At 37.3% G+C, this 24,270-nt stretch overlaps 3 protein-coding genes across 3 annotated transcripts in view; 2 read left to right on the plus strand and 1 right to left on the minus strand.

The window, feature by feature from the left end:
* Window positions 1-41: 41 nt before the first annotated feature.
* Window positions 42-629, plus strand: LOC120188998 (proline-rich protein 3-like). The gene is made up of 2 exons (XM_039192352.1): window positions 42-246; window positions 316-629. Exons 1-2 carry the CDS (start codon window positions 42-44, stop codon window positions 627-629), a joined length of 519 nt encoding a protein of 172 aa, XP_039048283.1.
* Window positions 630-6,884: 6,255 nt separating this feature from the next.
* On the plus strand, window positions 6,885-8,095 carry LOC120188999 (nucleolar protein 12-like). Its single transcript, XM_039192353.1, has 2 exons — window positions 6,885-7,073; window positions 7,166-8,095. The coding sequence occupies exon 2, from the start codon at window positions 7,193-7,195 to the stop codon at window positions 8,093-8,095; it is 903 nt and encodes a 300-aa protein (XP_039048284.1). The 5' UTR covers window positions 6,885-7,073; window positions 7,166-7,192.
* An 801-nt stretch (window positions 8,096-8,896) lies between these two features.
* The window catches only part of LOC120188707 (pectinesterase-like), a 28,467-nt gene continuing 13,093 nt past the window's right edge, over window positions 8,897-24,270 (minus strand). Inside the window, 2 exon segments of the mRNA XM_039192117.1 lie at window positions 8,897-9,315; window positions 9,317-9,597. Coding sequence (XP_039048048.1) covers window positions 8,926-9,315; window positions 9,317-9,597 — 671 coding nt within the window. The 3' untranslated portion in view covers window positions 8,897-8,925.

The raw sequence follows: 24,270 nt of genomic DNA on the forward strand, positions 1-24,270 counted from the left end.
ATTAAGTATGTCTCAGTTAGCAATTCCATATCATTGAAAACATGGTTCCCTCTCGTTTCTTCTTTGCAGCCACTCTGCTGCTCGTTTCATCTCTTGTCATCGTATCCGCCATTGATTACAGTCAAGGCTCACACCCAGACATTAACAAATCAACGGCAAGGGCAAAAGAGAAGCCACTTCCCATCGGAGTTGAAGGCCACATTCTATGTAAATCAGGAACTTCATCACCTGCAGTACCAATTCAAGGTAATATCTCTATCACACATTACTTTTGCTTTACTTGTTGTAGCTGATGCTGGTTTTATGAGGTTTTAGGAGCTGTTGCAAGGATAACATGTTTAGCTGTCGATGAGTCTGGTTATGAGACAGCACCCTTCTCTTTCTTGAGCGGTGAAACTGATGAAAATGGGTATTTCTTTGCAACTTTGACTCCTTCTGATAAGTTGCAGCTTAGGCAGTGCAAAGCGTTTCTGAAAAAATCTCCATTAGAGTATTGTCAAGTTCCAACAGATGTCAACAGAGGGATTGGAGGTGCTCTTCTTACTTCTTACCGTCTCCTAAACCAAAAGAAAATAAGGTTGTACTGGGTCGGTCCTTTCTACTACACATCACAATCAGATGGCTATTAACATTAAAATTCATTCACTTCTTAGTTTTGGTTTATACCAAGGTACCAATGATTGTGCTTTTATTATGATTTATGATTTTGGTTTTGAGTTGATTTTTATTGTATTTTCTTCGATTTATGATAAGAGGAATGACAATTGGGAATACTTCCATTTAAATTTCATTGCTTTTGAGACGAGATGATTACAATTTTCACAGTTGATATAATGGATTTTTTTGGTTTGACAATATCAAAGAAAAAGATTAAATTGATATAATTTTTAAATATAAAAGATTAAATTTATTGAATTGTTTCGAACTAAGATAAAATTGATAAAATGTATAAGTTTAGGGAGTCAAAATATTATTATACCAGGTCATATTAAATTACAATTTTAATTTTAACAAACATGTTTATAATAATATGACATATTTATAATTCTAAAAAAAATTATTATCAAATTCATGATTGAATAAACTAGAGTGTATTTTACCCCAATTAATTTGAGAACTATTTGAAAGTGATGGATGGTCCTTGTCCCTGTTAGGAAAATAAACCGAGTACAAGTAATTTCCCTATAACCAGATTAGTGAGAATTCAAAATAAAAGCGGAAAAATAATACCCGAAAATTGATAACGGAGTTCAGCCAATTGTGCTTACGTCTCCGGGCTGCTGCAAATCTTTTACTAAGAGAGAAAATTTACAGGTGTTTACAAAACACTCACTACTCACAAGAAAGCTCTCTAGTATAGGAAGAAAGAAATGTTTTGGGATGATTTTGAAGCTAAATGGGTAAGGGTATTTATAGTAGAAACTTAGGGACTAATCTTTGAAAATACCCTAAAGTGTAATGACTAAAGTGAATTTACCCATTCCTATTTTCAACAAACATCTACCAAAATTTTACCAAACTTTGAAAAACATTTTTCAAAGAAACATTTACCAAACTTTGAAAAAAACATTTTCCAAAGTTGGTTGCCAAACTTTGAAACTTTTAACAATCTCCCACTTGAAGACTGATTTTAATATGTCTTCACACCTCGATCAATGCAGCAGCATGTCTGGTCTTGTTATTCTAGCATGCCAACTGAAGTTGAACACAACTTCAGTTTATCCGTAGTCACCGTCTTTGTCAACAAGTCTGCCGGATTTTGAGCTCCACTAATCTTTTCAAGTTTCAAAATCCCATCTTCCAGAAGAGACCGGATAAAATGATATCTCAATTGTATGTGCTTTGTCCTGGAATGAAAAGACGGATTCTTTGCTAGATGGATAGCACTTTGACTGTCTCAATACAAGATATTGTTTTCTTGTTTCTTGCCTAACTCTTCCAAGAAACTTTGGAGCCAAACCATCTCCTTGCTGGCTTCCGTAACAACGACATATTCTGCTTCAGTTGTGGAGAGAGCAACTATCTTCTGTAGTTGAGAAACCCAACTCACTGCAGTTCCTCCTAGAGTATAGACATACCCTGTAGTGCTCATTCTGATGTCGACATTTCCAGCTAAGTCAGCATCTACATAGCCTGTCAGTATCATATCTCCACATTTGAAACAAAGTGCTTTGTTTGTGGTACCCCGAAGATATCTGAGGATCCATTTGACTGCTTCCCAGTGTACCTTGCCCGGATTATTCATGTACCTGCTAACAGCTCCCACTGCATGAGCAATATCTGGTCTGGTACAAACCATGGCATACATCAGACTTCCAATTGCTGAGGCATACGGCACCTTCACCATGTGTGCACGTTCTTCCTCCGTCTTTGGTGATTGGTCTTTGGAGAGTCTGAAATGAACACCTAAAGGTGTACTTACTGGTTTAGCATCTTGCATGTTGAACCTGGAGAGTACTTTGTTGATGTACTCAGCCTGTGATAACATCAAAGTCCCCGACTTTGTGTCTCTCTTGATCCTCATCCCAAGAATCTGCTTTGCAGCGCCCAGATCCTTCATAGCAAACTGCTTCGACAATTTTTGCTTCAAGTGTATAATCTCTTGCATGTCTGAGCCTGCAACGAGCATGTCATCAACGTACAATAATAAAATAATGAAGCTGTTATCGAACCTCTTGATGTAGCAACAATGATCTGCTTGGCATCTGATAAAACCACTGCTACTCATGAAACTATCGAACTTCTTGTACCACTGTCTAGGAGCTTGTTTTAAACCATACAAGCTCTTCTTCAACCTGCATACCAAGTTTTTCTTGTCTGCCTCTATGAAGCCTTCTGGCTGCCTCATATAGATTTCTTCCTCCAAATCACCATGAAGGAAAGCTGTCTTTACATCTAACTGCTCAAGATGTAAATTCTCTGCAGCTACAATTTTCAACACCAGTCTGATTGTAGACAATTTTACGACTGGAGAGAAAATTTCATTGTAGTCAATACATTCTTTTTGCTGAAAGCCTTTGACAACCAATCTTGCTTTGTAGCGTTTGCTCCCATCGTGCTCTTCTTTGATCCTGTAAATCCACTTGTTGTGGAGCGCTTTCTTGCCTGGTGGTAATTCAGCTAATTCCCATGTCTGATTTGACATAAGCGAGTCCATCTCATCTTTCATGGAAAACTCCCACTTGACTGAATCCTCCACTTGCATTGCTTCATCATAGCACTCTGGTTCACCATTGTCAGTCAGCAACAAGTAGTGTAAAGAAGGAGAATACCGTTGGGTTGGTTTAGGAATTCTGGAGGAGCGTCTCAGTTCTGGTGTGCCTGGTTCTTCTTGAACTGCTTCAGGATTGATCTGAACATCATTTCCAGAAATCTCCTCGAACTCAGCAAATTCCTTTGTTTCAGCTTCGGTATTACTTGATTCTGCGGTTGACCTATCTTTGTACATCACATTTTCATTGAAAATGACGTCTCTGCTTCTGATGATCTTTCGATTTTCGTGGTCCCAAAACCGGTAACCGAACTCATCACCACCGTAACCAACAAAGACGCATTTGTTGGACTTGGCATCAAGTTTACTTCTTTCAGCAGAGTTTATGTGTACATAAGAAATACAACCAAACACTCTTAAGTATGAAAGGTTTATTTCTTTCTTGCTCCAAGCTTCCTCTGGTATTCCGCCATCCAAAGGAACTGAGGGCCCACGGTTGATCAAGTAAGCTGCAGTGTTGATAGCTTCAGCCCATAGAAATTTGGGCAATCTGGCATGTATCCTCATGCTTCTGACACGTTCATTCAGAGTTCTGTTCATGCGCTCTGCTACGCCATTCTGCTGCGGTGTTATGGGAACTGTTGTCTCCATCTTGATCCCATTGTTTGCGCAGAAATCTCTGAATCTACTGTCTCTGTATTCTCCTCCATTGTCAGACCTCAACCGCTTGACTTTCAAACCAGTCTCATTTTCCACCATGGCCTTCCATTTTCTGAAGGTATCAAAGACTTCTGATTTCTTCTTCAGAAAATAAACCCACATCTTCCTTGTTGAATCATCGATGAAGGTGACATAATATAGTGAGTCCGCAAGAGATGGAATTGGGGATGGTCCCCATACATCAGTATGAACCAACGCTAACTTTTCTGCCTTGGGTGTCTTGCCAATCTTTGCAAAACTGACTTTCTTTTGTTTGCCAAAGATGCAATCCTCGCATAGTCCGACATCTACATTCTTTAGATCCGGCAGCTTCCCTTTTGACAGAAGTATCTTCATTCCTTTCTCGCTCATATGGCCAAGCCTTTGGTGCCATAGGTTTGATTTTCCATCAGCATCTGCTACTGCAATGATATTCTCTAAATTTGAGGTTACATAGAGAGTACCAGTCTTCTTACCACGAGCAATGACGAGTGCTCCTTTGGTAATCTTCCATTCACAGCCTGAAAAAGTTGTGCTATATCCTTCTCCATCAAGCTGTCCAACAGAAATCAGATTTCTTTTGAGGCCAGGAATATGTCTCACTCCTGTCAGCTTCCAGGTGGTCTGGTTTGGCAACTTTAGTCGGATGTCTCCTTTTCCGACGATCTTTAAGGTTTCATCATCAGCAAGATGAACCTTCCCAAAATCACCACTGACATAGTTCTCCATGATTTCTTGGTATGGGGTGGAGTGGAAAGATGCCCCTGAATCCAAGATCCATGATTCAATCGGACTGTTGACGCTTAGAATCATGGCATCACCTGTCTCCTCTGTCACGTTGGCAGATTCCTGTGCACCGGTATCTTTCTTCAGTGCTCGGCAATCTCTTTTGAAGTGACCCTTCTTGCCGCAATTATAACAGGTAAAATCTTTATTTCCTGTTCTTGATTTACCCCTTCTGGATTTTGATCTGCCACGATTTGAATTTCTTTCTGAAGTTCTCCCTCTAGACTCGGTGTGCAAGGCTGAGGAGGTTGATGCTTCACCCGATTCTCTTCGTTGAATTTCTTCACTCAATACCAGATCCCGAACATCGTCGAATTTTAATTTGCTGTTTCCCGACGAACTGCTGACTGCTGTAACAGTAGCATTCCAACTGTCTGGTAGAGATGATAAGAGAATTAAAGCTCGAACTTCATCATCGAACTCAATTTCCACTGAACTCAACTGGGTTGTGATTGTGTTGAGTTCATTTAGGTGTTGTGCCACCGATGCCCCTTCCGCCATCCGCAAATTGAATAATCGCCTCATCAAATGAACTTTGTTTGAGGCCGATGGCTTCTCATACATACTGGAGAGAGCCGCCATAAGACCCGCCGTGGTCTTTTCCTTTGCTATGTTGAAAGCAACATTGCGGGATAACGTCAGTCGGATAACTCCGAGGGCTTGTCGGTCGAGAAGAGCCCAGTCTTCATTCTTCATGCCCTCTGGTTGCTTTCCTGAGAGAGGTTGATAAAGATTTTTCTGGTACAGAAAATCTTCAATCTGCATCTTCCAAAAGCCAAAGTCCGCACCATCGAACTTTTCAATTTTCACCTTCCCTTCATCTGCAGCCATCGCTTCCACTCGAATCTGGCTTCTTTTGGATCGTTTCTGACAATTCTTGCGAACCACCGTGTATTAGAACACCACTGTCGACAAACTCGTATCGCCGACCGAAATTTCACTATTCACGAAATTCACTATTCACGTGAATAGTAATGAATAGTAACCTCGCAGAAAAATTGACAAAATTCACAACCAAAAGCTCGGATTACCAGTTGTTAGGAAAATAAACCGAGTACAAGTAATTTCCCTATAACCAGATTAGTGAGAATGCAAAATAAAAGCGGAAAAATAATACCCGAAAATTGATAACGGAGTTCAGCCAATTGTGCTTACGTCTCCGGGCTGCTGCAGATCTTTTACTAAGAGAGAAAATTTACAGGTGTTTACAAAACACTCACTACTCACAAGAAAGCTCTCTAGTATATGAAGAAAGAAATGTTTTGGGATGATTTTGAAGCTAAATGGGTAAGGGTATTTATAGTAGAAACTTAGGGACTAATCTTTGAAAATACCCTAAAGTGCAATGACTAAAGTGAATTTACCCATTCCTATTTTCAACAAACATCTACCAAAATTTTACCGAACTTTGAAAAACATTTTTCAAAGAAACATTTACCAAACTTTGAAACTTTTAACAGTCCCCCTACACAATCTATTAAGAACTTTTTTGTTTGGAAGTTTACTTGATACTTAAATCAGAATTGGAATATTAAAATGTTATTTTATAACGAAAAATAATTTGATGGAACATGTATGAAATTAACTTATACACGGAATTTGGTTGGTTTACCAATGTTTATTTAATTAATTTTCTGGAGAAAATAATGAACGGGTAGAGTTATATTCTCCTGATTATAGTTATTGTAATGAACGGGTGTGAAGCAAAATTAAGATGCCGAATTGCCGAATCAGGAGGGAATGTCCGCTTCAACCTCCGATTTCGATACATACTGTTTCCATGGTCAATCCCACCATTCCTCTCTTCAATATTACAATCATTCCCTTTCCCATTTTCCCTTCAACCCCCTGAATCATAACACAACACAAAACATTAACTTATGGACAAACGTAATGAGAGTTGTAAACAATGTAGAAATAGAGCTCGGCCAATTATCATGAATGCCGCCGGTGGTGGTGGCGGTGGTATCGAAAGGGTGGTTGCGTTGGGTGGTGCCTTGGCTGTTGCAAGCCTCGTAGCTGCATTTTCAATGAACAAAGGTGGCAAGAAAGATAGCAATAAGGACCCGGACAATGACACGACGAACGTGGCAGCACCTGCGCCGGCGCTGGAGCCAGCTAATGAGTCTTGTGCCGAAGAAGACGATACAAGTGAAGGGATGTGGTATACCCCGAATGAGCCATCTTCAACTATGCATCAAGTTTCATGGTTAGTATATACTATTTCTTAACATTACTATTGGCTTGTTTGATGTTGTGAATGATGTTATTTGGAGGGTAATTTGTTTGCAGCTGCACAAATAACGGAACGTCAAATGCTGCTGTCACCGAAATCGAAACTTCAGAATTGGTCTCGACCGAAAGTTTGATCACGTTGGTAAAAAAAAAGACCCACATTGATCTGATGCTTATGTTAATTCTATGCTTTTCTTTAATTGCTATGAAAATCACTTAACATGTTTTATTCAGGAGGAAAATACAATTGAATCCGAAAGTATGGAGGATTCTTCAGTTATTCAGCAAGAGACGCTCGTCGACGACACTGAGGAAGAAAGCAATGAAATGACAGGTGTTTATGGAGATATTCAAGAGCTTTCAGAGCCGGTAGGTGAGAATGAAAACAATCCAGTGGATGATGCCCATAACGAGAGACTTGTCTCTTTACAGATGGAATTCATCGAAATAATGGTAGTCGATGAAGCACCTCATGTAGATGCAGAGCAGCCGATACCGCAATCGTCTTCGCCGTCGAAACAAGAAGAGAAATCATCAATTTCAGAAGGGGAACAACATAAACAAGAAGAAGAAGAAAACTCGCTCATGCAATCATCATTTCCACCACCAGAAGCAGCAGCAGTCGAAGAGGAAGAAAATTCACAAATGAGACCGACTTTTTCATTACTTGGTGAGGACGATTCATCAAAGGAATCATCATTTCCAACAGAAGAAGAAGAAGATTCGACCTTGCAATCATCATTTTCAACTGAGGCAGAAGAGGATGGGAATGGTGAGAATGCTGCTGAGTTAGATGAAGAGAGCTCAGAAGGAACACGAAGCTCTTCCCAAGAACCTAACATGGAGGTGATTTGGCCAGCAGAGATTATGACTTTCATCTCATCTGCACCCAAAGAAATCGATCTCAGCCATCTAGAATCCGAAATGAAAGCCATTGAGGATGGCAAACCGAACAAGGGAGAACCATATTATGATTCTGCTAGAGACAACAACAAAGAAACTGGGGAGCCTGCGGTCATGGATGTTCGAAAACAACATACAGAAAACCGGCAGACATGGTTTTGGTTAGGTTTGGTGGTACTGGTGCTAGCTTTGCTTGCCAATTGCTTACTCCAACCTAATTATCTCTCTAACACTGTTTCTTTTGTTTTTCTCATGAAATAAGAATCTGCACCGACACACGGTTGCCAGGATAAGTAATCGATGAATTAAATAAACTAAGTTTTGTACATTTCATTTAACCCCAAGTATTTTATGAATTTTTTCATAAATTCGTCACCAACCACTAAGCTGAGATTATACTATTCGGAGGGAAACTAGTTCATTCATATGAAATAATATGAAACTTGCCAATCCTTTCATTCATTTATCTTTACAAAAGTGTATTCTCTACTTGCTTGGCTTCTTTGGTTTTTTTTTTTTGGTAATGAGTGTATAACAAAAGGATGAAGATTATGCAAAAGAGGATTCATTTATCTTGCTTGGCCTAACCATGTTTAAACAATTTTTAATGATTCAAATCACTTATCAAACATATATCAAATATCACAACACATGCATTAAGCATCAAGACCACGTCAAATTATCATATATGCAAAATTTGAGCACCCTAGTAGATTTCATGTACCTTTTTGTTAAGCTTATGCAATTTCGTTTACCAAATTAATATACCTAAATGGTTATTTCTAGTTACCAATAAGTTCTAAATCAGGGATCAACATGAATTAATATTCAAAAGATCATTTTGTGAAAAATTAATAACATAAGTGACCATAATATAACTAATTTGATAACCATAACAATATTAAATGACAAGATGATATTATGTCCTAATAGAAATTAGTACATCAACTTTAAGGTAACTTGTTTTGCGCTGCCCCTGCCTGCGTCGGAATCCAAGTGTTCGGTATTTTTCATGGTTCCACCATGTGAATTTAGATTTAAAATATTGCTTATAAAAACAAGAGCAGGTCTTTAAATGAACTGCCAATGATTTACAAACCGAGAGAGAATGGAATATCAGTAGAATTTAGCCAATCATTTCCTTGTATATACGCCCCAGCAGTGAACTGACTCGCCTCAGTGGCATTATTGATGACCCTATAACCAGGCCAATTTACCCTTGCAATCGTATTCGACCCTGGCCCTCTGTTCAAATACTCCCCATAATAAAGTGTACTCAAACCAAACGTCCCATTCCATTCTAACCATTCGGCAGGATCGACCGAGTCATCAATGTACGAACGCATAATAACAGTCCTAGAATACTCTTTCCAGGGTCGCCCCAAATACGTCTTGAACGATGATTTCACCGGTATCAAATCCGCGGCGGAGGCAATCTTACTGTTCAAAATCGAAATGCCGGTGTTTTGGTTAGGGTCTTCCCCTTCCTTGTGCTGCGAAAATGTTACGAGCATACAAATTGCAGCTTTGGAAAACCGCGGCCGCGTTTCCAAAGATGAAGTCGATGGTGCCGTACACTTCGCATTCGCGATAGAATTGCCAAAAGGAATGGACGTAGAGAATGTCTTGGTAGCCGACGAAGCTGCATTTATAAAATGCAGAAAAGTCGGAGCCAGTCCTTAATGCCACGGCTTGGTGTTTGCTCGGTCCTGCTGAGTTCTCAATGGTTATCCCTTTGGCTATGAAACCGACTCCCACCACAGCTGAGGCAACAAAAAACCGTGTGAAAAAGAGGGTATACTTCTAATTATAGTGGCTTTTCAATGATTTTTAAAGCAAATTACAAAAAGGGAAGCAAAGGAAGCAACTGTTTTGTTGAAGTTATCAGTACATTATTTTAGGGAAAACTAAGTATTTAGTCACTTAACTATTCATACAGTCCTAATTTGATCATTCAAATGTTTTTTTTCTTCCAAAATGATACCTAATGTTACATTTTGTTTTATTTTATTCATCCACCGTTAAAAAATTAATGATAATGTTGATATAACACCATAAAGTAATTTCACTTCATCATTGAAAAAAAATCACGTCAACACAAGGACGGAGCCATGATTCCAAGTCAAGAGGAGTAAAATATAATTAACCATAAATAATGAGGGGGCAAAGTATAATTATCATAAAAATGAGGGGGTAAAATCAAAATAAATTAAAATTAAGAGCTTTAATTTAGGATTTACCCATAGATTTTTTTAATAATAAAAAATGGGGAAGTGCCCCTGGGTCGAAATTATTTTTAACAGTGGTCCGTATATATTAAAATAAAATTAAAATGTAATGTTAAGCATAATTTGAAAAAAGAAATAATTAATAATTATAACAGGATTATAACAATAATTAGGTGACCAAATATATAGTTTACCCATTATTTTAATACGCTGGTGTAAACAGGTGATGTGAATTAGTTAAGGCACTTCGTTATATCCGAGATTTGTGTCCTAATCGTAGGCAAACATTTTTATCAAAATTGGAACACCACCATCTGTTCAAACAAAAATTAACTAAAATGTGCATTCTTTTATAAGACTAATCTCCTAATTAATCTTCACCACCTTATTTTTTGTTAATTAATTAAATATAATTAACCATCAAATTTTATTGAAGCAAGATTCGACGTTAGAGAGAGACAGAAAATGACAAAAGGAAAAGTAGAGTGTCTGCACGTGCTTTTGAGGGGATGGGTTATTTAGTAGAATTCTCCATGTTGGATGGTCGAGTGGAGACAAAGGTGGTGGAAGATGTGAGTAATGTGGACCTTAAAAATAATTGTGCTTTCAAAAGTTCTAAGGGTGAATTACACGAGATAGTGCTGGTTTATGAGGAGAGAGAAATTAAAAATGACAACAACATGACTGCACGTGCTAATGAGGGAATGAAAGATTTTTTAATTGATTTGTCCATCAAAGGTAGTGCACGAAATTTGAGGGATGATTTGTTCTCGCACAGTTCCAGGTAGAAACACAGAGCAAAGGAGGAAAATTATTTTAAGTATACCTCTCTCCAAACTTTTCATGATAAAAAATCTGCTCCTCAAAAGAAGACTTTGCACTGCCGAAGCAAGTATAAACAGAAGAAGGTGCTTCGCGCGGTTCTTGCAGACATATTCCTTTATGATTTGGAATTTTCGGCATTGGGGCAGAGTCTAAAGAAGGAAGAGACAAACTCCTTGCAGTTCGGGAAAGAATTGGGTTTTGAGTCTAATGGCTCAATAGTGGCTCTAATTTCGGAAGATTACGACAGTAGAAGTTTTGGAAGGTGACTCGCATATGCTCATTGTTTTTGGAGTTGGAGGTTCAGATGGTCTATGTCGACAAGATGAGCCTTAAATGGCATAAAGGAGGAGTTCGAAGCTTGTTTCTCTACAACCTTATTATGTGGAAGCTCTTAGCCTTTGTGGTTGATTTTGGTTCCTGTGTCGTAACCGGTTTTCGTCCGGGCACAAAATTTTTATTTGCCGAAAAAGTAATGTGGATAAAAAATGATTTTGATAAAAAATTCTTTCGGAGTCGCCATCGACCTTTTGGGTCAGGTAGGTCGAATACCTAAAAATCATCTTTTAAAAGAGTTTTTAAGAAAACATCAGTTAAAAGATAAACTGGTCCGCGTTTAACCAAAAATTCATTCTTTTTTAGAAATAAAAAGGGATTCGTGGTCGGTTACGTTTGAGGAAGGATTAGCACCCCCACAACACCCAAAATTGATATATGTTGATTATAAATTGTCTCTAATAATAGAATTTAAGAATTCAAATATGAATTTAATTTACAATCGTGTTATTTTAAATTTAATATGATATTTCTAAGAAAAAAAATATTAAATATATATATGTATTTATAAATATATTTAGGGTTTTTGTAAATAGGATATTTATTTATTTAAAATATCAGAAAAGAACATCTAATAGCTTTAAGACTGTCTTTTCTTTAATATTAATAAATAAATAAATAAGAATATGAATATAATAATTTTCCTAAAAATAATGAAGTATATATTTTTATAATCAAGATATTTATTTATTTTTAAAATATCAGAATAAGACATCTAGTTGCTTTAAGACTGTCATTTCTTAATATTTGAAAAATAAATAAATATTAAAAATAATAATTTAAGAAAATAATTTAAATAAAACAATATATATATATATATATATATATATATATATTGGTTTTTATATTTATTTATTTTTAAAATACCAGAATAGGACATCTAGTTGCTTTAAGACTGCCCTTTCTTAATATTTGAAATTAAAAATAATATTTTTTCCTAAGAAAATAATTTAAATAAAACAAAATTAAATATATATAAATATAACATATATTAAAATAAAATTTAAACACTAAATTCTAAATAAAAAACAATTTATTGATACATAATCTTTCTTGAAGATTTTATAAAAATGATGAGTATTTTTATTTACAATATGCATATCACGTGCATATAGTAACAATATTATATTAATTTAGTTCTATACCTTATATACATATAATATAAATTTATTAATCAATTTATTGACAATCATGCTATCAGTAAGTCAATATGATCATTACCTGTCTGTCAGTATATTACTATCTTTGAAAAGGTTAGATTTAAAAAAAAAATCATATCATTGCCATATCTTATCCTAATATATATATATATAAATAACTAAAAATAATTATATATATACTAAATTAAAATAAACAAAAATATGCTTTTATAGAATTTAATTATAAAAATATTAAAATTAATGGTCAAAAATGAAAAGAATTAAAATAACAATGATTAAAATATAAATTATAAAATTAAATGTTCTAATTTAAAATATTATGAAAACTAAGTATTTAAAAGTGTAATTTGACCTATGTTAATTAATTTCGGGATATAAATAAAATTTCTTAAAATAATAGGGGATAAATAGGTTATTTTACCTAATATATATATATATAAGCATATAAGGGACTAAATTATAAATTAAACAAAATTTAAAAATCGAATTAAAAGGATTTAAAGTTGATTTAAGTGATTAACTTGTAAACAAACAAATATATAATGGTTGCGGAAAGGGTTTTACCCTTCCCAAATTACACACAGGCCCCTCCCCAAAACGATGTCGTTCGGGGAAGGGTATTTAAACCCAAAAACCGGCCTTAAATCCTTTCATCTATCTCATTTCTTCTCACTCTCTAAATGAGAGAACCAGAGTTCTCTGCTTTCTCTCTAGATTCTCTCAACAGAGAGAATCTGACAACCGTGCCGGCCACCGTACTCCGGTGGCGATGGCCATCGCCGGCCACCGTACGTGATGGTCGAAAATTTTCAAAATCCTCCAAATCAAAGCTTATTCGATCCTCAAACCGAATCCTCCCTTATTTACCCCTAAAAATCCCTTAATAGTTCTAGATCTAAAATAAACTGAAGATTACCTTCGGTTACCGATTGTTCCGGCGTCGTTTGGGCTCTCCGAGGGTAAGTCTATTCACTTTCTTCTCTTTGTTTTTCGAATGGTTGCTTGTTGTTTGGTGTCTTGCTGGGTTCTGTCGTGGTCTCTCCGTTCTTGCTCGCCTTTTTTTTCTTGTTTGCAGGTGAACCGAGGCTTTATAGCTTCGATGAGACGTTCATCGGACCGGGTAATGGAGCGGTCTTTGATGAGTCACCAAGCTATGGCGGTGACTCACCATAGATCTTCAACGTAGGTAGCCATCTGGGTCTTTTGGAGCATTCTGGCGAGGCGGCGGCGTCTTGTCTGAAGCGGGTTGGGTCACTTGGTAGTGGAACTGTCGGCAGTGTGGGCGTGGGGCGGCTGGAACTCGCTGGAACTCTTGAAACGGCGGCTGGGACGTGGCCCTAGGGTATCATACCCTAGGGTTTTATCTGGCTTATTGGTGGCCGTTGGATCTCTCCAGATCCAACGGTGATGAGTAACTGGCGGCTGGGCTAGGGTTAGAAACCCTAGGGTTTTCTCTGTATCCGGGTTGTGAGTTTTGTTTCAATATTTGTATTTATTTAATAATAATAATAAATAATTATAATATTAATATTTAAATAATAATAATAATAGTAATTTTAAAAATAATAATTTAAGTAATTTAAGTAAAATGAAAAATTAGTGTTTACAGCTGCCCCTATTTGCTCATTTTTGTATTAACAAGAATAGAGCAAAGACGAAGAAAAAAAAACAATAATTTTTCATTTGACTTCTTTTGAGTAGGATGGAAATGTTGAAAACATTCTGTCCAGAAGTCCTATCATCTTGCACTATAGGTCTTACAGATGACTCGAAGGTTTTGAAAATATCAAAAAGCTCCCGAAGGCTTTTTTTGAAAACATCCTGCACTGCAGGTCTTATGGATGACTCGAAGGTTTTGAAAGCATCATGCACTGAAGGTCTTATGGATGACCCGAAGGTTTTGAAAACATCATGCACTTAAGGGCTTACAGATGACCCGAAGGTTTTGAAAATATCAAAAAACTCCCGAAGGCTTTTTGAAAACATCCTGCACTGCATGTCTTATGGATGACTCGAAGGTTTTGAAAACATCATGCACTGAAGGTCTTATGGATGACCCGAAGGTTTTGAAAACATCATGCACTGAAGGGCTTACAGATGACTCGAAGGTTTTGAAAATATCAAAAAGCTCCCGAAGGCTTTTTGAAAATATCCTGCACTGCAGGCCTTATGGATGACCTGAAGGTTTTGAAAACATCATGCACTGAAGGGCTTACAGATGACCCGAAGGTTTTAAAACTATCAAAAAGCTCTCAAAGGTTTTTTGAAAACATCCTGCACTGTAGATCTTATGGATGACCCGAAGGTTTTGAAAATATCAAAAAGCTCCCGAAGGCTTTTTGAAAACATCCTGCACTGCAGGTCTTATGGATGACCCGAAGGTTTTGAAAATATCAAAAAGCTCCCGAAGGCTTTTTGAAAACATCCTGCACTGCGGGTCTTATGGATAACCCAAAGGTTTTGAAAATATCAAAAAGCTACCGAAGGCTTTTTGAAAGCATCCTGCACTGCAGGTCTTATGGATGATCCGAAGGTTTTGAAAACATCATGCACTGAAGGGATTACAGATATGGGAAATAATTTACTAAGTAAGAAACTATGAAAATTGTTTTCTTACTATTCAACAATTTCATTTTTAGAAAAGATTAAATAAGAAACTTTGGAAAGTGTTTTTCTCATTGAAATAACTTGTTGATTGGATAACATTCCCCAAAATAATACTTCTTTTGTGAATTGCATCCATCTATTCTTCAGATGTTTATGTGATTCCTGCATTTGAGGTTTTGAATTCTACCTTCTTCTTGTAAGGTATTGTTCATCATGAATCTTCTTTTTCATATGAAAATCTGCAAAACCTTATGTTTGAATGCAATTACATGTATCAATCTAATGCATTTTCTGTTATGCAAATGATGTTCTTATGAATGCATGAATGTTTATGCAATCTTCGTTTGACTTCAAAGTGGTGAACTCGGTCTTCCTTCACTTGATCATTTATTTCCAGGGTTACCTTTGGATATTAGTGTAACAACTTATATTATCACGCTCTTATTTCTGAAGAACCATATGATCAATTTGCATCTTTGTGTCTTCTTTGCTTCATTTAAGTCTCAAAAGAAATGTTTCATTTATGGAACTCTTGCTGTAGTCAGAACTATGACCTTGATGCCCCATTTTATCTTTGATAACATCTGCTTTCTTCATCTGGACTTGTGTAGAAACCCAATAAAGCTTTCATCTTTGAAAAGAGAATCTATCATCTTTGAAGAATGTAGATGTAAATATGTTAAACTTAGCAGAAATTAATTAGAATAACAACGTTTGTTCTGATTTGACTCTTGAAACACATCACAAGGAAGATTTATCCTAATTCCTTTTATGTCTCCACATCTAATTGGATCTCGAACAAAGCCATTCAGACCATATCATGTTGAGATGCTTAACAACAACCTGTCGTTCAACCTTAGTTGGATCCACTAGTTTCTTGTTGCTAAAATTCCAGCTCCACTATGTGGAAATAAATCTTCATCATGTCTCACTTTTTAGAAAGGCTTTATTTCAGATCAATAAATGAAAACACCATATGATTGCAATATTGGTTCAACACCAGAATAACTGGTTCGTAAAATATTTGACAACACATTCATCATTTTATGTGGTTTATGCACAGATGTTTGTAAAACATTTGACAATACATTCATCCAGTTGTGGCTTCTGTATAGATCTCTGGTCAATGAAGCTCTTTTCACATTGTTCAAAGTTTTTGTATGATGCCACAAGACCACTTGAGAACAAAACTCAGTGGGAATATAAGTGAGATGTTGGTGTGTTTCATGACCAAAAAGTTGGTCAAATTCATAAAATATGCTAGTGTTGAATTGAATAAGAGACACTAACTGATCTTCATATCATCTCGAGCAAGGGCAAGTGTGATATCGATCACATTTTCTTCTGTAATGAGTGTTTTAGGAAGTAGAAACACATCAACTATAGGAGCCATATACAGAAAGATGTCTATGGAATTCTTGTTGATAAACTAAAATAGATGAAAACTCAGTTCACTCTGACTGTCAATGATAACCCCAATAATAACGGGAATAAGGGTAATATAAATAAATCAAGCCTCCCTCTTCAATGTTATCAAGTAAGCAAAATTGATGTGAAAAATATCTTCGTAACCCCAACAGTATGATTGAAACTAACTGCAATGAATCTTAAAGAAATATTTCCAATCATCACCGACACACAAAATACAAAATTCAAAGCCGAGATTTTGAGGAAATGAACCCTGGATCGAGTGGTCTGCCTGGGGACCATCTTTATCCATGCAACCGTGATGTAGCTTAACAAAGAAAACACTGTCATGTGACACATGATTAAGAAGATTGGGTATTTGAAACCATACTTGCTGAGTAAATATTTGTTCAACAACAGGACCCTAATACAACTGCCTGATGAACGAAGCAATTATGTATAGTCAGCTCGACTGTTACTGCTTCACCATTTTCATTCTTCATACATTTCTATCTCATTGGAAATATTTGCTCAAATCAATGATTTTTTCATAAGATGATATGGATCATCAGCATTCCCCAACATTGGCTAATACAAACGTTCCGAATGTCAATATTATAATTTCTGATTGAAATGGGCTTTCAGCATGCCCCAACATTGGTTAATACAATCGTTCCAAATACATCAACATTCCTGATTCTGATTGAAATGGGCTTTCAGCATGCTCCATCATTTGCTTCTTGTTAATGTGAGCTTTCAAAAATGCCCAAATATTCATGCTGACGTGGGCCTTCAGAATGCCCTACATGAATCATTTATGTTTGAAATGGGCTTTCGAGATGCCCCAATATTCTATTTCTGGTTTACTCTCAACGCATGTTTAACTTGAATATCATGTTCTCCACGAGGTCCAATTTTGACAATGCACTGTTGTGGGTACTTGAGCCTTTATTCATGCCCCAAATCTGTTTATCTTGAATACTCTCATTCTGGTGTCACTAAACAGCAGTTGTCAAGCAACTTGAGGAATTCTCTTTATGTTGTCACAAACTTAAGAAGTAATCAATCATTCAGACAGAAATGTCTGAGATATGTGCCTCTTCTGAATGAGGTGCCCATTTTTTGGATCTGGAGGGATCTAGTTGGACAGAGTGTTATACATCGTTTGGTAATTCATTCCAGGCTGACACAGTGAACCTTGTTTTCAATGAAGGCTATTTCTGGAATATACTTTTCCATGTAACATGTTGATTCTGATAACTACTCATCTGATTATGAAGCGATCTTTCAGAATGATTTCACAGATATTGATAGTTCTTCTGATACTAAGGAAATCATGAATTCTGATTCTGATGAGGAGAATAAACTGTTATACTTGTCGAAAATGGGGTACTCAGAGGTTGAGACTTCAATAACCATGGAGAGATGTGGTCCGGATTCATCAATTACAGAGTTGACAAATTTTATATGTGCTGCTCAAATGGCTAAGGCTGCTGACACACTTTTTTCGGTAGAAGATAGGAAGCCATTATGAAATGACCCCAAATACAAGAAAATGCAAAACTCGGGCTATGATTTTTGAAAAAGGAAGAAGCAGAGGAAACTTGAAAATAAGTTTCTTAATAAAGACGATCATGCAGTTCATCTTCCAAATCCAATGATTGGTTTTGAGGTTTCTACCGAACCAGATCAGATAACTCAAAGAAAACTTCCAGAAGATGCTATTGGGCCTCCTTATTTCTACTATGAGAACGTGGTACTTGCTACAGTTGGTGTTTAGATCGAAATGTCACGGTGCCCATACGATGTAGAGCCAGAATTTGTAGATTCAAAGTATTTTTATGTTGCTGCACGAAAAATGGCTATATTCATAATCTGCCAATTAAGAACAGATTTCCTCTTATTTCACTTCCTCCCCGCACTATACATGATGTTTTTCTATTGACAAAAAAATGATGGTCTTTCTGAGATCCAAAAACAAAGTTGAACTGTTTACAAACATGTACACGAAAATGCCAAATTAACAGAAAGGATCTGTAAGGCTCTTGAAACTTATGACAATGAGCCACCTTCGAGTTTCCAGAAGTATGTTCTTGATGAGTGCCGAAAATGGAATCTGGTATGGGTTTGGAAGGAATAAAGTTGTTTCACTTGAACCTGATGAGGTAGAAATGCTTCTAGGTTTCCCTAAAAACCATACTAGAGACATGTTCCCCGGTGGTATTAATGCCCTGCCTCTTTTCTCTAGGATTAGTGATGCAAAGGTTGCATTCTACTGTCTTGGCATATTTTTGAAAACAGATGCGTAAGAACTGAATAGTGATCGATTGGAGCAATTGATGAGTAGATTTGGCGAATTCGACCTTGTTGGTGGTGGCATCTAGTGTAACAACCTTACTGGAAGAAATAAACATCATCAAGATGAACTAGAAGATTTTTATTGTTGTATTTTCTTGCAAAGAATGTTATAGTGACTGTCTCTTCTGCTGTTCCCAGATACTCACTACTATATTGATAACTCCGTAAAAAGGTCATATTTTGGGACCTTTTCACTTAAGTTATTGAATGTCTAAGAGCTCATTTAGGACCATGTAGATGCATTTAGAAGTATTTAGTTGCATGTGGTGGAATTCGTTTTGCCGCGGCATTTTATTTTGTCATCAGTGTTGCTTTATGGGGAAGGTGTTTGTCTAATGATGTGCAGAAATTGAGAGCAAGGAAAAAAAGAAAAGGAAATGCCATGACATTAAGAGACCGCTGAGCAGAATAAAAATGTCGAGCTGGATTGACATTTTGAAAGCGAGCAAAGTGCGAGATGATATTTTTGAAGCCAGTTATCTCTCATGTGCACCAAGAGCGAGAAATCCACCTGGATTAACACTGAAAATGCCATGCCGCCCATGCTGGACCATGCTGTCCATGCTACAGATGTCAAATGCTCAGCCAACCACCCAATATGGGCCATTTCCAGCTGCCCATGCTGGACCACTGCCCAATCCTTATGAGAATCAAGCAAAGTTGGGGGTATTCTAGGAATTTCAACACCAATTCATAATGTTTTTCTCCCCCTTATATATAGAGGATGAAGCCATAATGAAAAAGACTTTAGTTCCAAACTGATTTGAGCTTTAAAAGTTAGGGTGAGAATGTCTCAACTCTCTCAGTCAATCCGTCTTGCCGTGGCATTTCTCCTTGACTAGCAGAAGGGAGTGGAGTTCTTAACGTCAGAGAGGAGCCAGTCCGCTGGGAGCAGTCTTAGTGGCCGAGAGGAGCATTGGGCAGTGCACATCGAAGGCTTTCTCTCTTCTCTTTAGTTATTTGCTTTCATATTTTGTTATTGGGTTGTAAGGAACGAATGGAACTTGTCTTGAACTTGTTTATTTCGAACCCCACCATGAACTAATCCTATTTGGTGGGAGTTCACTTGAATGTTTAAGTTTTTATTTTAATAAACGATTGCTTTACTATGCGTTATTCTGTTTTGTTTATGAGACGTAAAGCCTTAAGGTTGTAGGAGCTACGAGAGTAGCCTTTTTTTAGGAGAGCTTGAGGGTTCGAGAGAATGCCTTGGCAATTTATCTTTAGTCTTCGAGAGAAGCTAGGGATGAACTACATAAACAAGGGGTTCTAGGTAGTAACTAGGCCTAATCCACCTTAGAGATAAGGCTAGGATTTCATTCGACTAAAAGGAGCTGCACAAAAATGATAGGTTAGATGTTAATGTTGCCGCAAAAAGGTATTTTCGAGACATATCATGTTATCTGGACCAATAGGATCACTACAGGGGTTTATGCCAATCGGTTTTGCTAGGGCATCTTTAACCTGTCGAGACCCTTACGAGAGATAGCATAGGGCACCTCAGTAGACTCTGTCGGGCAGGGTAAGCATAGAAGAAATACCATTCAGAGAAATAGACTTAGGTTTTCTAGTGACTCCCATCGCTCATTCCCATAGCTGCTTGTCGTGTGAGAAAGCTAAAGTCCTATATATTAAATCTACTATTTGCATTTTTATTTTTCCTTGGCATTTACAATTTTTTGCATGTATTACATTTTAATTTACCACGATATATCCATTTGCTACCACATTACCATCACTCTATTTTGCCACAGCATTATCATTTGTATGTACCATCACTAACTTTACTTATGTGACAAAGTAAAGTGCTTTGACAAACCTATTTGATTTCCCCAATTCCCTGTGGAGACGATACTCTACTTATCACTTTATTACTTGTTCGATTGTGTATACTTGCACACATATCCGCACCCATTTATAGTACTCACAAAGAGCGGACAAGTTTTTGGCGCCGTTGCCGGGGAATTAGCAACTAAAGTTAATTAGTTTTGTCATAGCATTTTTATTTTACTTTTTCAATTTTTTTGTATAGTTTTACTTGTTATTTTCCTTGTCTTTTTCAGGCTTTTATTTTACATACTCAACGTGCTCAAGAAAAGATGTACTAAATTGGAAATCAAAGAATGGGTTAAGTGGAAGATCAGAATGCCGAGGAAATTCCAAATGCTGGGAATGCAACTAGGCCTCGTACTATTCAAGATCATTTAAACCCTATCATAGACGACTTATATCCTGGAATTGTGGCACCCATGATTCAGGCAGCCTACGTCGAGCTCAAATCGGCTATGTTCGACATGTTAGATTTTATTGGACAGTTTGGTGGTGCTCCTCATGAGGATGCAAGGCAACATGTTCGGGAATTTTTGGAGGTTTTTGACTGCTTTCGACAACAAGGTGTGCATGAAGATGTACTAAAATTGAAGTTATTTCCATATTCTTTGAAAGATCACGCCAGGGTATGGCTCAATGGATTACCTTCCGACTCGATAAGGTCTTGAGCTGACTTGTGCAAATTTTTTTTGCTATGGCATAATCAACCCAATATGTACAACCATCTTGGAAATGTCATAGCATCTTTTTACCAAGGCGATGAAGAGTCTATGTATGAGTGTTGGGATCGATACAAAAGTTTGCTTCGCAAGTGCCCCAATCATGGATTCCACTACTGGACTCAAGTTGTGATGTTCTACAATGGAGTTAACACACCCACAAGGATGATACTATATGCCTCGGCAAATGGGACGTTACTTGACAAATCATCAGCAGAGGCATTTGACATACTGGATAAGATTGCCACTAATGATTATTAGTTTCCATCCACAAGGCTTGGAGTTGGGCGAAAATCTCATGGAGCTTTCGAGCTAGATTATAAAGATTTGGTTTCCGCCTAACTTGCTGCTATCACCAACATGTTGAAGAACTTGCAAAGGCCAAGTGAGGTGAGAGAAGTGAAGACAGCTCATTCAGCTTGTTTATTATGCCACGACAATCACAACGAGATTGAGTGCCCGACCAATCAAGAATCCATCAACTTTGTAGGCAACTATAATCGAGGCAACAACAACCCCTATTCTAACACATATAATCCTGGATGGCATCAACATCCAAACTTTTTGTGGGAAAATCAAGGAACCAACAACTCTAGTCAGCCCGCTAGGCAGCAGAACTTCAATGACTCCTAGGGTTTTCAAACGAATATACCATGGCATAATTCTAACGAGGGAGTACCATCTTCACCTAACACAAGCTCTTTGAAGGCTACGATGCAAGATTTTATCGCAACAACGAAGATCATGCTGCACGACCATGCGACCTCTATAAAAAGCCAAGAAGCTTTGCTTCAAAGTCACAGCTCGTCTTTGAGGGCTTTGGAGGGTCAGGTTGGTCGAATTGCCACAACATTACATTTTTTCCCATATGGCAGTCTACCTAGTGATACTGAAGTCACTAAGGCTCAAGACAGGGAGCATTGTGGTACATTCACCTTAAGGAGTGGCTACAAAGATGTTAAGTTTGGGGGAGAGACACTCAGAGAGCCCGATCATGAGATTGTAAACGAAGATCCGAATGTGCAAGAAGATTTACATTTTCTAGAAAATAATGATAAGGGTTCGAAGAGTACAGTCAATGAAGACAATAAAAATTTTGCCACGACAAAAGAAAAACCCCCATCAGTAGGAGTTGATGACCAAAGGAAAGCTGCAGAATTTTACCACAACAAAATTTTATGCAGTGATAATCACTTCAATCTTGATGGAGAAGACGAAGAGGAGCTCGAGGATATTCCAAAGGAGATGAGTAAGTCTAGCTCACCCATAGCTAGACCAGGTATGAAATTTGAACCTTTAAATCCTATTGAATTTAGTCATCCTAAACCCCAAGTAGCTGCTCATTTTTCTAGGCTAGAAATTGTGAAAGAACTAAAGAATGAAATGGAGATTAAGGAAAAATTCCCTAATGAGAAATTATTATTTGCCGCGGTAAATTTTTGGTATGCTGACATTGTCAATTTTCTTATTAGTGTTGTTTTGCTTCCTTACTTGAACAACCTAGGAAAGAACAAGGTCATACACGATGGTGGCTATTGTCATAGGGATGACCTCAACCTCTCTAACGAATTTGCTGCCCAAATGATTTCAAGTTGCCACAACAAAAATGAGCAAAAAGAGGTCTCATTCTTCTACCATTCAACTTCATGCATAGAGCACTTTGAAGAAGAGAGGACTACTGCAAAGGTTCTATAATTCATATATGAAGGACACAAAATGCCAGGGCAAAATATTTTGAAGGTTGAACTGTTATATGTGTGGGGCATTTTGGTCTACACTGGTGCTCCGATCAAGCGTGACAAGTCTGCACTCCTCTTGCACGATGTCGAAATTGGCCAAGCATCTTAAGGATGCCGTGACATTTTAGTTTTACTCATGATCCATACAACCTTCAATCATACCAGCATCAGATTCTGAACACTCCAGCCCCACATAATTTTGAAAGTGCACCCGTCGCACGATCGCCGCACCACCACAAGCGTAAAGTCAAGGTACCTTGCATTGCATTGAATTTCATAGCATGTAGTTTAATTTTCCTTAGTTTTAGTAAACATTGAGGACAATGTTTCTCTCAAGTTTGGGGGAAGTAGGGTTCTCCAATCATTACATGATAGTGTTGGTAAAATAAATTTGCCATGACATTAGTAAGTTACTGAATAGTTTTCTGAATTAGTTAAGGATACCCGATGATGATGAATGATAGCAAAGATAGAATGTACATGACTGGTTGAGGATGATAGAACCAACTCTAGGACTTGCTTCTTTGAAACCCTTGAATACACGATTGTATGTTTTCCATGCTTGAGAAACTTAGAAATTTTTTATAAGAGAATTCTGAAATGTCGTGGCATAAAACTTTGAATGATGAAAACCTCGCATAAAAAGAACAAGAAAAAAGAAGAAGAAAAAAGAAGAAGAAAAAAGAAAAAGAAAAAAGAAAAAGAAGAAATAGAAGTTATAAATAAATGTCTCGGCATATCTGTAGAGGGACACTCCGCTATGCCATGGCATTGCTTGGAAACTGCAGTTAAATAAATGGCAGCTGTGGCATATGAGTGAATGAAAGTAGTCACGGGATGACCCTACCTGACTAGCTTGGGGGTGGAAGGTATGCTCCCTTTCACTTAGAGTGTGTGATGGTAGGTGTGATGGGCTGACTCCCCTTGTACCAGAATTAATGAGAGAAAAGAAAACAAGGTGGGAGTAAAAATTTCTAAATGTCATGGCAAATTAAGAAAGCTTGCTTAGAAAATTTTTAAGTTTGTTAAGCATGGACTGGATACAAACACGCACACACCCACACAAAGGATCTTGTCCTAGGGGCCAGTACTTGATTTCTCGAACTAGTCTAGCATGTTGAAGCCAGATGGAGGGCTGAAATTTTATCCCATATAATTATTCTACTTCTGTACTTGCCATGGTATTTTTATTTTGCTTAATATTATCCATTGCTTGAGGACAAGCAATAG

Source organism: Hibiscus syriacus, unplaced genomic scaffold, assembly GCF_006381635.1.
Source record: "Hibiscus syriacus cultivar Baekdansim isolate YM2019G1 unplaced genomic scaffold, ASM638163v2 tig00116951_pilon, whole genome shotgun sequence".
NCBI lineage: Eukaryota > Viridiplantae > Streptophyta > Magnoliopsida > Malvales > Malvaceae > Hibiscus > Hibiscus syriacus.

Bases quoted from the DNA above. Each gene is read 5' to 3' on its own strand.
- LOC120188998 (XM_039192352.1), top strand. From the start codon at position 42: ATGGTTCCCTCTCGTTTCTTCTTTGCAGCCACTCTGCTGCTCGTTTCA. The intron at 247-315 runs GTAATATCTCTA...ATGAGGTTTTAG, and splicing joins ACCTGCAGTACCAATTCAAG to GAGCTGTTGCAAGGATAACA.
- LOC120188999 (XM_039192353.1), top strand. From the start codon at position 7,193: ATGGAGGATTCTTCAGTTATTCAGCAAGAGACGCTCGTCGACGACACT.